The following is a 12,037-nucleotide window of genomic DNA, read 5'->3' on the forward strand; positions in this document are numbered from 1 at the left end:
CTCTTTTCCTCTGTGAGCAGTCTCAGCTTCCCCTGGTCACCTGCAGAAGAAGAAAATGGCCATAATACACCTGTTCCAAGGTGTCCATGTATCAGGAATGTGTCCAGAAAAAACAGGGTTCCCCTGATTCACACACCAGAAACCAGTCCTGTGAGACAGGTGGTGGTGAGGAAGAAAAGAGGTTTATTCAGGTGCCGGCAACCTGAGAAGATGGAGGAAGCTTGTCCCGAAACCCATATGCACATCTCAGTGCAGGCAGAGGCTTTTATAAGGAGGGAGAGGCCAAACACAGCAAAGAGGTCAGGGGGCAGGGCTTGAGAAGTTCTCTACGTGCCGACAGGCACAGTCCAATCTGATAAGGATCTTGCAAGTGGTCAGCTGACGGTCCAGTGTGCATCATCCTATACTTTGTCCTGGTTCTAAGGTTGAAGGTCAGTGAATCTCCTAGAACTTGGAATGTCAGAGTTCATATCTTCTAAAATTAGTTCCTAGGATTTTTATACAAACAGGCTGTTTATCTACAAGCTTCATTATTAGTCAGAGTCTGCATTTACAGGAACAATGTGGAAAGAATGGGGAGGTGAGTTGTAATTCCCATGAATTACATGAATTCACGTAATTCCTGTTACATGAATGATGAGATACTTCTTTTTTCTTCAAGGCGTTTCCACCGTTTGAAAAATCAAATATGCACTAGGCGGTTTGGCCCAGTGGATAGTGTGTCGGCCTTCGAACTCAAGGGTCCAGTGTTTGATTCCCGGTCAAGGGCACATGCCAAGGTTGTTGGCTTGATACCCAGGAAGGGACTTACAGGAGTTGGCTGATCGATGATTGTCTCATCATGGATGTTTCTAACTCTCTCCCTCTCCCTTCGTCTTTGAATCAATAAAAATATATTTGAAAAAAAAGGCCAACGCTCTATCCACTGATCGAAACCAGCTTGTGGGCTAGGTCATCTTTAAATGACTACACACCTGCTGTTTAAAACAAACAAAAAAATAAACTATTTTAAAACAATGTGCATTTAATCTGAACACAACTCTTGCTTAATGTTTTTTTAAAAAGTTTTATTGACTCAGAGCGGAAGGAAAAGCGAGCGGGAGAGAAACATCCCTGATGAGAGAGAATCAATGATCGGCCGCCTCCCACACTCCCCCTACTGGGGATCGAGCCTGCAAATCAGGTATGTGCCCTTGACTGGGAATTGAACCATGACCTCCTTCTTGATAGGTCAACGTTCAACCATTGAGCAACGCTGGCCGGGCCGGAAATGCAATATTTTGAATATGAGAAACACGTGTTAGAAACACATCCCTCACGCTCCCCAGTCACCAACCTTAAAGGGCTCAATTTGCATTTGCAAACACATTCCTGCAAGAGGAGAATTTAATCAGCAGTCAGTGATCTCTTTAATGCAACCATGGATTCCCTGAAAATGATTTCTGGGGCTCCCTCCAGCTCCAACTCCAGCCGCCTCTGTCTGGTTCGATGGGGGATGAATTTTATGATCGCTTGGCTTTGTTTGGGGCTGTTCAGTGCTAAACACAATTAAAACCCATAGGCATCCAGAGCTAGATGCTAAAGCCATACACAGAGCCAGCTCGAGCCTTCAGGGGATGAGCCCTGGCATTCCTCGTAATTCCTCAAAGGAAAAAGATGATCAGCATAAAACACCCGTAATCCCCCAAACATTCCTTCTTTTTTAGAGAAGGTAGTATTGGTTTATGAACTTCAGGATATCAAACAATGAGAACGCTGGTCATTGAAATGAAAACTATTTCCAGTGATGTCTTTGAGCCTTGCCTACTGGGGCTGGGCTAATATTTTCAGGCCTAAGGTCTTTTTCTGTTTCTTTCTCTGTTTAATATTTATGTACTAGATCCCTGGTGCACGAATTCGTGAACCAGTATGGTACCTCGGCCTGGCCTGCGGGGATAGGCGAAGGTGGCTGTCTGACATCCCCCAGGGGGTCCCAGATTACAAGAGGCCACAGTCCAGGCCAAGGGACACCACCGGTCACCATTAGATCTGGGAAGAGACATGGGAGGTTGGCCTGCTGGGGAGGGACCATGGGATTGGTCCAGGGTGTTTTCAGCCCGTCTCACTCAGTCCTGATGAGCCAGACCCCAGCAGCAAGCTAACCTACCAGTCTGAATGTCTTGTCCCTGGTGGTCAAAGCATGTAATAGTGGGCAGTTGAGCAACTTTAGTATATCATTTTCATATTATGCTTTGATCGGTTGAACAGATGACTGGTCGACTGGACACTTAGCATATTAGGCTTTTATTATATAGGATTGATTTCATACAGGAAGGGAGAGAGAAACATCAATGATGAGAGAGAATCATACATTGGGTGCCTTATGCATGCCCCCTAATGTGGATCGAGCCCAAAACCAGAGCATGTGCCCTTCATCACAATCGTACCGGGGACCTTCCAGAGTCCACAGTCCAACCCTCTATCCACTGAGTCAAACAAGCTAGGGCTCATTTCTTAAATCTTGTCTGCGCCAGGACCAGGAATTTAACCTTGACCTCCAGATTCATAGGTCATCCCTAAACCACGGAGAAACACCAGATTGGCTCAAAATGCTTTTATTGATTTGAGAGAGAGGGAGAGAGACAGAGAGGGAGAGAGAAAAAATGAGACAGAGAGAGAGAGAGAAAGGAGATGAAGAACAAGAAAAAGAACAAGAAGGAGAAGAAGAAGAGCAAGAAGAAGAAGTGGAACAAGAAGAAGAAGAAGATGAACAAGAACAAGAACAACAGAAAGAATAAGAACAAGAAGAAAGAGAGAGAGAGAGACAGAGAGAGAGAGAGAGAGAGAGAGAGAGAGAGAGAGAGATCAATGTGCCCTCGCACCCAGGGGTTGGTAGATAGAACAACAGAGCTTAGCAAAATGATGAACAGAACTATACCCGTCCCACTGGCAGGCCAGCAGGACTGGGGCTCAGGTTGACCAGAGCCAGGGACCCAATCACATGTCTTCCGAGTCGTTGATCAGTTCAAGGATCATTTCCTCCATGTCAATCTCCTTGACGTGGTGCACAATTCGCCAGAACCAGCCCATGGAGTCCAGGTACTGGCTATCAAGGTGGAGCGTCCACATCGAAGGCATGCTGATCGAGGTCAGCGGGCTGGTGGTAAATGTGTTATGACCACTGGGGATGTTCATCTGGCACAACCGTACTTGCAGGACACCTCCTGTGTCCATGACGAGATGCAGCCATGTGCGCTGGTTTTTGTCCTCATAAACCGAGGGCCAACGAAAACACAGGTAGCTGGGGTGTGAGATGAGGTGCAGGATGATTCTTGGTAGCTCGCCCATGACACCTCCGTGGTCCAAGGAGAAACAGCCACAGCTTCTCAGAGCCTCTCGTTACTTCGGTCCTGGTATCAAATGACAGGGGATGGGGGTCTCCAAACGCATTTTACCTCGGCTTTTATCTTTATGGTTTTTACGGTTGTGTTTGTGGTTGCCTTTGGTTTATTTTGCAAATTTATAAATCTCAACTTGTCTTTCTTTTCAGTTTTAGATCTGTCTTCTCAAACAAACTACAAAAAGAACGTAAGGGAAAATATGACTCTATGAAGGTAACATGGTCCTATGGAATTTTAAAAACATTTTTAAGTGACAGTTAACATAGAACCTTCGGTTCATTTTAGGGGTATACCCCAATGATTAGACATTATATAATGGACTAAGAAATCATGGAATTAATCCCATACCCATCTGACACCATACACAGTTATTATAATAGTACTAGAGTCTCAGTGCACAAAATTTATGCACTCAGGGGGGTCCCTCAGACAAACCTTCAGCCTCTCCCAGTCCAGGACCCCTTGAGGGATGTCCAACGGACAGTTCAGGCCCGGTATAGTGCTGCCATGGAGGCTCCCACCACCACTCTGTGCTCGGCACCTGTGAGCCTGGCTTTTGGATGAACGGCGCTCCCCCTGTGGGAGTGCACTGACCACCGTTTGGACAGCTCTTCTCATGAGCATCTGCCGCCAGTGGTCAGTGCGTGTCATAGCAACCAGTCATTCTGCTGTTTGGTTGATTTGCATAGTAGCCTTTTATTATATACGATTGAATAGACACAATTCTCTACTTTGCAGTGCCATGACTATTCTTTCGTCTTTTACATATAGTTTTACTGATTTCAGAGAGAAAGGGAGAGGGAGAGAAAGAAAGATCAATGATGACAGAGAATCACGGATTGGTTGCCTCCTGCATGCCCCGTACTGGGAATCAAGACTGTAACCCGGGCATGTGCCATGACTGGGAATCGAATCCACATCTCCTGGTTCCTCAGTTTAATCTAAAAACTGAGCCATGCCAGTCGGGCTCTTTTCTTTTCTTTTCTTTTCTTTTCTTTTCTTTTCTTTTCTTTTCTTTTCTTTTCTTTTCTTTTCTTTTCTTTTCTTTTCTTTTCTTTTCCTTTCTTTCCTTTCCTTTTCTTTTTCTTAATTAAAATTTTGTAGTTGGCTCAAGTCTTCTTTTTGTCCTGAACGCCACCTTCTTTCTGATCATTCTCAGAGGGAACTCACAAACCATATAACAACCCACCCAATGCAAATAATATGCTTTACCTTTAACAGCTGGCAGAGGAACAAAGCTAAGGTCTGCATGCAGGTGGGCTTCTTAACAGGGGCCTTGCTTCTCAAGTGCTGTGAGAGGCAAGACCAAAATATTGAGGGAAAGACAGACACCTGGGATAGCTGATCAGGAAAACAGAAAGCAAAGTGACAGGTGAAACAGCAAGTAGGATTCCCGAGATCTCCTGACATCGCTGATAGAATGATCTCTCTCTTCCCCAAACCTCAGCCATGGTCTTGGCAAGAGCAGTATGGTTTTGCTGCTAAACTCACTTCAGTCCACAAAGCCAAAATTCCTTTCTCAGATCAGACTCCATCCCCAATCCTTCCTCCTCCACCTCACATCCACCTTTTTCTCACCTGTTCTTCTTGCTCTGAAGGCAAAGCAGCGTCATCACTCCTTTCCTGTGTGACCGGTCTCTGCTTCCCACTTTCACCTGCAGAAGAAAGAACATGACCATGATACATATATTCCCTGTAGTCCATGTGCCAGGAATGTGTCCAGGAAAACAAGGTACTACTGACTCACACCCCAGAAACCAGTCCTGTGAGACAGGTGGTCCTCAGGAAGGAGAGAGGTTTATTCAGGTGCCAGTAACCTGAGAAGATGGGGGAAGCTCATCCCAAAACCCATCTGCACATCTCAGTGCAGGCAGTGGCTTTTATAAGGAGTAAAAGGCCAAACAGAGCAAAGAGGTCAGGGGGTGGGGCTTGAGAAGTTCTCTACATGCTCACAGGCACATTCCAATCTGATAAGGATCTTACAAGTGGTTCAGGTGTTGGTCCAGTGTGCGTCATTCTAGACTATGTCCTCCTGGTTCTAAGGTTTAAGGTCAGCAAATCTCCCAGAACTGGGAAGGTCAGAGTTCATACCTTATAAAATTTGTTCCTAGGATTCTTATGCAAACAGGTTGTTTCCCTACAAGTGTCATTATTAGTCAGAGTCTCCAATTACAGGAACAATGTACAGGAACACTGTGGAAAAAATGGTCAGGTGAGTTGTAATTCCCGTGAATTACATGAATTCATGTAATTACTGTGACATGAATAATGAGATGCTTACTTCTTCTTCAAGGCATTTGCGACCTTTGAAAAGTCAAATTGGCCCTAGTAGGTTTGGATCAGGGGATAGAGTATCAGCCTGCGAACTAAAGGGTCCTGGCTTCGATTCCTGGTCAAGGACACAAGCCCAGGTTGTGGGCTTTATCCCAAGTGAGAGACTTGCAGGAGGCAGCCGATCCATGATTCTCTCATCATGGATGTTTCTAACTCTCTCCCTCTCCCTTCCTCTCTGAAATCAATAAAAATATATTTGAAAAAAAAAGGCGGACATTCTATCCACTAAACCAAACCAGCTCGGGTGCTAGATAGTCTTTAAATGACTACACACCTGGTATGTTAAACCAAAAAATTCATAAACTCTTTTAAAACAACGTGCATTTAATCTGAAGGCAACACTTCCTTAATATTTTTTAAATGTTTTTATTGCCTCAGAGAGGAAGGAAAAGTGAGAGGGATCGAAACATCCATTATGAGAGAGAATCACTGATCGTCCGCCTCCTGCACACCCCCTACTTGGGATCCCAACTCAACCGGGGCATATGCCCTTGCCTGGGAATTGTACCATGACCTCCTTCTTGATAGGTTGATGCTCAACGATTGACCAATGTTGGCCGAACTAGAAGTGCAATATTTTGAATATGAGAAACACACCTTAGAAACACATCCCTCACGCTCCCCAGTCCTCAGCCTTAAAGGTCTCAATATGCATTTGCAAACACTTTCCTGCAAGATGAGAATTTACTCAGCAGTTAATGATCTCTTTAATGCAACCATGGATGCCCTGAAATTGATTTGAGGGGCTCCCCCCGGCACCCCCCTCCAGCCGCCATCTCTGGTGCGATCTAGATGAATTTTATGATCGCTAGGCTTTGTTTGGGGCTGTTCAGTGCTAAACACACTTCAAAACCCAAATGCATCCCGAGCTAGATGCTAAAGCCATACACAGAGATGGCTCGAGCCTTCAGGAGAGGAGCCCTGGCATCCCTCGTAATTCCTCAAAGGAAAGAGATGATCACCATAAAACACCCATAATCCTCCAAACGTTCCTTCTTTTTTTTGGAGACTGTAGTATCAGTTGCCACACCTCAGGAATTCAAACTATGAGAACGCTGGTCAATGAAACAAAAACTATTTCCCGTGATGTCTTCGAGCCTTGTCTACCAGGCTGGGCTAATATTTTCAGGGTTAAGGTCTTTTTCTTTGTCTTTTGCTATTTAATATATTTTTACTAGAGGCCCAGTGCACAAATTCGTGCACCAGTGTGGTTCCTCTGACTTGCCTGCGGAGATAGGCCGAAACTGGCTCTCTGTCTTCCCCAGTGGGCTCCCAATTTATGAGAGGTCACAGAACATGCCAAGGCACCACACCGGTGCCCCATTAGGTCTGTGGAGGGACTCAGGAGGTTGACCAGCTGGGGATGGACCGTGTGAGGGGTCTAGGGTGTGTAAAACATGTCTCATTCAGTTCCGTTCAGCCAGACCCCAGCATAAAGCTGACCTACCAGTTGAAAGCCTTGTCCCTGGTGGTCAGTGCATGTCATAGCGAGCAGTTGAGCAACCTTAGTATGTCATTTGCATATTATGCTTTGATTGTTTGAAAAGATGACCGGTTGACTGGACACTTAGCATATTAGGCTTTTATTATATAGGATTGATTTCATACAGGAAGGGAGAGAGAAACATCAATGATGAGAGTGAATCATACATCGGGTGCCTCCGGCACACCGCCCACTGGGGATTGAGCCCACAACCAGAGCATGTGCCCTTGACCAGAATTGAACCTGGGACCTTCCAGAGTCCACAGTCCAACCCTCTATCCACAGAACGAAACCAGCTAGGGCTCATTGGATAATTCTTGTCTGTGCCCTGTCCAGGAATTGAACCATGACTTCCGGGTTTATAAGTCGTCCCTCAACCACTGAGAAACACCAGCTCGGCTCAAAATGCTTTTATTGATTTGAGAGAGAGGGAGAGAGACAGAGAGAGACAGAAAGAGAGAGAGAGAGAGAGAGAGAGAGAGAGAGAGAGAAGTGGGAGGAGGAGGAGAAGAAGAAGGAGAAGGAGAAGAAGAAGAAGAAGAAGAAGAAGAAGAAGAAGAAGAAGAAGAAGAAGAAGAAGAAGAAGAAGAAGAACAACAACAACAACAACAACAACAACAACAAAAAGAAGAAGAACAAGGAAACAGAGAGAAAGCGGGGGGGGGGGGGAGAGAAAGAGAGAGAGAGACATCAATGTTCCCTTGCACCCAGGGGGTGGCAGATAGAACAGCAGAGCTTATTAAAAAGGTGAACAGAACTATACACATCCCACCAGCAGGTCAGCAGGACTGGGGATCAGGTTGACAAGAGCCAGGGACCCCATCACATGTCCTATGAGTTGCCTTTCAGCTCAAGGATCATTTCCTCCACTCCATTCTCCTTGACGTGGTGCACGATGCGCCAGAACCGGCCCATGGTGTCCAGGTACCGACTGCCAAGCTGTAGCGTCCACCAGGAAGGCATGGTGCTCGAGGTCTGCGGGCTGGAGGTGAGTGCGATATGCCCACTGGGGATGTTTTCCTGGCGCAACTGTACTTGCAGGACACCTCCTGTCTCCATGACTAGATGCAGCCACGTGCGCTGCTTATCGTCCTGGTACACCGAGGGCCCATGGATCCTCAGGACGATGGGGTGGAAGGTGAGGTGCACTTTCGAAGGGAGCTCGGCCATGACCCCTCCGTGGTCCAAGGAGCAACAGCCACAGCTTCTCAGAGCCTCACGCTTCTTCGATCCTGGCATCGAAAGACAGGGGATGGGGTCTCCAAACGGATTTTACCTCGGCGTTTATCTTTATGGTTTTTACGGTTGTGTTTGTGGTTGCCTTTGGTTTATTTTGCAAATTTATAAACCTCAAATTTTCTTTCTTTTTTAGATTTAGCTCTCTCTTCTAGAACAACCTGTACAAAACATACTTAAGGTAAAATGTGACTCTATGAAGTTAACATGGTCCTATGGAATTTTAAAAACATTTTTAAAATGACAGTTGACATACAATCTTAGGTTCATTTCATGGGTACACCCCTATGATTAAACATTATATAATGGAGTAAGAAATCATGCAATTAACCTCATACCCATCTGACACCATACACAGTTATTATAATATTACTAGAGTCTCACTGCACAAAATTCATGCACTTGGGGGTGTCCCTCAGTCAGTCCTGTGGCCTTTAACAGTCTGGGACCCCTTGAGGGATGTCCAACTGATGTCTTAGGCACAATTTTGTGCTGCTGTGGAGCCGGGGTCCAACCCCAGCAGGTCCAGGGATCCCCAAAGGTGTGGACGGAGTCGGTTCCCAAAGGCGTAGACGGAGTCGGCGAAGAAGGAATGACACGGAGACAGCGTTCAGTTGATCAGCAGCCTAGCCAGGATCTCCAGCCAAGTTCTGTTCAGGATCCAGGTTCTCCAACCAGATTCAGTCACCAGATTCTAGTCAGGTTCTCTTGCCAATTTCTGTAGTCAGGTTCAGTCCAGGATCTTTTGCCATGTTCTCTCCAGCGAAGTTCTTCTGTCTGTAGGTTCTGTGTAGGTTCTGTCTGTAGGTTCTCTCTTCTAAGTCCTGTCTCCTGAGTTCTGTCTCTTGCTGTCTTGTTACATCTGTATTTATACCAGTTGTTTCAATCCTATCAATCTCTATTACAAAGGTTAGGGCGTTTCTTATCTCCATTCCAGGGAGTAAAGATTATGCAGCTTAAGCATGATTGTTCGTAGTTAAAATGATTAATTACCCGCCTGGCACTTAGTTAAGGGGTTTTATTCCCTCCCTAACTTCAGGGGAAAATCCCTACCTGGGGAAACAACCTTTCTCAGAGACCTTGGTTAAAACACAGTGCCAAGAAGGTGAGCAAACATATTAAGAACCGTATGCTACATATGCCAGGTCCCTTGAAACAGCAAGCATGGACCGGCTCCCGGCAAATTCCCCCTTTTTTATTTTTTAAAAGCAAGCATTAAAAAGAAAAACCTCAAATGCTCTCTTATATCCATTTTAAGAGTAGGATTGGCGCTTTCCGCTATTACCTGAGTCCTGATATATCATCCCTGGTATCGAAAGACATGGGATGGGGTCTCGAAACTCATTTTCCCTCGGCTTTTATCTTTATGGTTTTTACGGTTGTGTTTGCTGTTGCCTTTGGTTTATTTTGCAAACTTATAAATCTCAACTCTTCTTTCTTTTGAGCTTTAGATATCTCTCCTAGAACAAACTGTACAAAACGTACTTAAAGTAAAATTTGACTCTGTGAAGGTAACACAATCCTTTAGAACATTTAAAACATTTTTTATATGAGTTGACATACAACCTTAGGTTCATTTCAGGGTTACACCCCAATGATTAGACATTATATAATGGACTAAGAAATCATGCAATTAATCTCAGACCCATCTGACACCATACACAGCTATAATATTACTAGAGGCTCAGTGCACCGACTTCATGCACATGGTGGGGATCCTTCAGTCAGCACTGTGGCCTCTCGCAGTCCAGGAACCCCTGAGGGATGTCCAACTGACGGCTTAGGCCCACTTTCTGCCGTGGAGGTTCCCACCACCACCCTGTACACGGAGGCTGTGAGCCTGGCTTTTGGCTGCGTGGCGCTACCCCTGTGGGTGTGCACTGACCACCGGAGAGCAGCTCCTGCCATGAGCATCTGCCACAAATGGTCAGTGGGTGTGATAGTGACCAGTCGTTCTGCTGTTTGGTCGATTGGCATATTAGCCTTTTATTACATAGGATTGACTCAATGCTCTAATTTACTGTGCCATGACTACTCTTTCGTTTTTTTCATATAGTTTTACTGATTTCAGAGAGGAAGGGAGAGGGAGAGAGAGAGAAAGATCAAAGATGACAGAGAATCACGGATTAGTTGACTCCTGCATGCCCCCTACTGGGGATTAAGACTGGAACCTGGGCATGTGCCTAGACCGGGAATCGAACCGAGATCTCCTGGTTCCTTGGTTTAAGCTAAACAACTGAGCAATGCCAGCCTGGCTCTTTTATTTTATTATTTTTTTTCTTAATTAAAACTTTGTTGTTGGTTCAACTTTTCTTTTTGTCCCTACAACACCACTTTCGCTCTGCTCATCTCAGAGGGAACTCACAAACCATAGAACAACCCACCTCATACAAATAATATGCAAATAAAATGCTTTACATTTAACAGCTAACAGAAGAACAATGCTAACCTCTGCGTCCTGGTGGGCTTCTTAACAGCGGTATTGCTTCTCAAGTGCTGGTGAGGAGGAAAGACAAAAATATTCAGGGACAGACAGATACCTGGGATAGCTGATCATGCAAACAGGAATCAAAGTGTCAGGTGAAAGCGTACGTAGGATTCCTGAGGTCTCATGACATCACTTATAGATTGATCTCTCCCTTCCCCAAACCTCAGCCATAATCTTGGCAAGAGCTGTATGGTTTTGCTGCTAAACTCATTTCAGTCCACAAAGTCCAAATTCCTCCCTCAGATCAGAATCCATCCCCAATTATTCCTCCTCCTCCTCCTCCTCCTCCTCCCATCCACCTTTTCCCTACCTGTTCTTCTTGCTCTGAAGGCAAACCACCGTTCTTCCCTCTTTTCCTCTGTGAGCAGTCTCAGCTTCCCCCGGTCACCTGCAGAAGAAGAAAATGGCCAAAATACACCTGTTCCAAGGAGTCCATGTATCAGGAATGTGTCCAGAAAAAACAGGGTTCATCTGACTCACACCCCAGAAACCAGTCCTGTGAGACAGGTGGTGGTGAGGAAGAAAAGAGGTTTATTCAGGTGCCGGCAACCTGAGAAGATGGGGGAAGCTCGTCCCAAAACCCATATGCACATCTCAGTGCAGGCAGAGGCTTTTGTAAGGAGGGAGAGGCCAAACAGAGCAAAGAGGTTATGGGGCGGGGCTTGAGAAGTTCTCTACGTGCCCACAGGCACAAACCAATGTGATAAGGATCTTGCAAGCGGTCAGCTGACGGTCCAGTGTGCATCATCCTACACTTTGTCCTTGTTCTAAGGTTGAAGGTCAGCGAATCTCCCAGAACTTGGAAGGTCTGAGTTCATATCTTCTAAAATTAGTTCCTAGGATTTTTATACAAACAGGCTGTTTATCTACAAGCTTCATTATTAGTCAGAGTCTGCATTTACAGGAACAATGTGGAAAGAATGGGGAGGTGAGTTGTAATTCCCATGAATTACATGAATTCATGTAATTCCTGTTACATGAATGCTGAGATACTCTGTTTTTCTTCAAGGCGTTTCCACCCTTTGAAAAATCAAATATGCACTAGGCGGTTTGGCTCAGTGGATAGAGTGTCGGCCTTCGAACTGAAGGGTCCAGTGTTTGATTCTTGGTCAAGGG

At 45.5% G+C, this 12,037-nt stretch overlaps 1 protein-coding gene across 1 annotated transcript; it reads right to left on the bottom strand.

The window, feature by feature from the left end:
* Positions 1 to 2,976: 2,976 nt before the first annotated feature.
* Positions 2,977 to 3,327, bottom strand: LOC132223749 (protein p13 MTCP-1-like). Its single transcript, XM_059678772.1, has one exon. It carries the CDS (start codon positions 3,325 to 3,327, stop codon positions 2,977 to 2,979), a length of 351 nt encoding a protein of 116 aa, XP_059534755.1.
* Positions 3,328 to 12,037: the final 8,710 nt, after the last annotated feature.

This window comes from Myotis daubentonii, chromosome X, assembly GCF_963259705.1.
Source record: "Myotis daubentonii chromosome X, mMyoDau2.1, whole genome shotgun sequence".
Taxonomy (NCBI): domain Eukaryota; kingdom Metazoa; phylum Chordata; class Mammalia; order Chiroptera; family Vespertilionidae; genus Myotis; species Myotis daubentonii.

Bases quoted from the DNA above. Each gene is read 5' to 3' on its own strand.
- LOC132223749 (XM_059678772.1), bottom strand. From the start codon at position 3,327: ATGGGCGAGCTACCAAGAATCATCCTGCACCTCATCTCACACCCCAGC.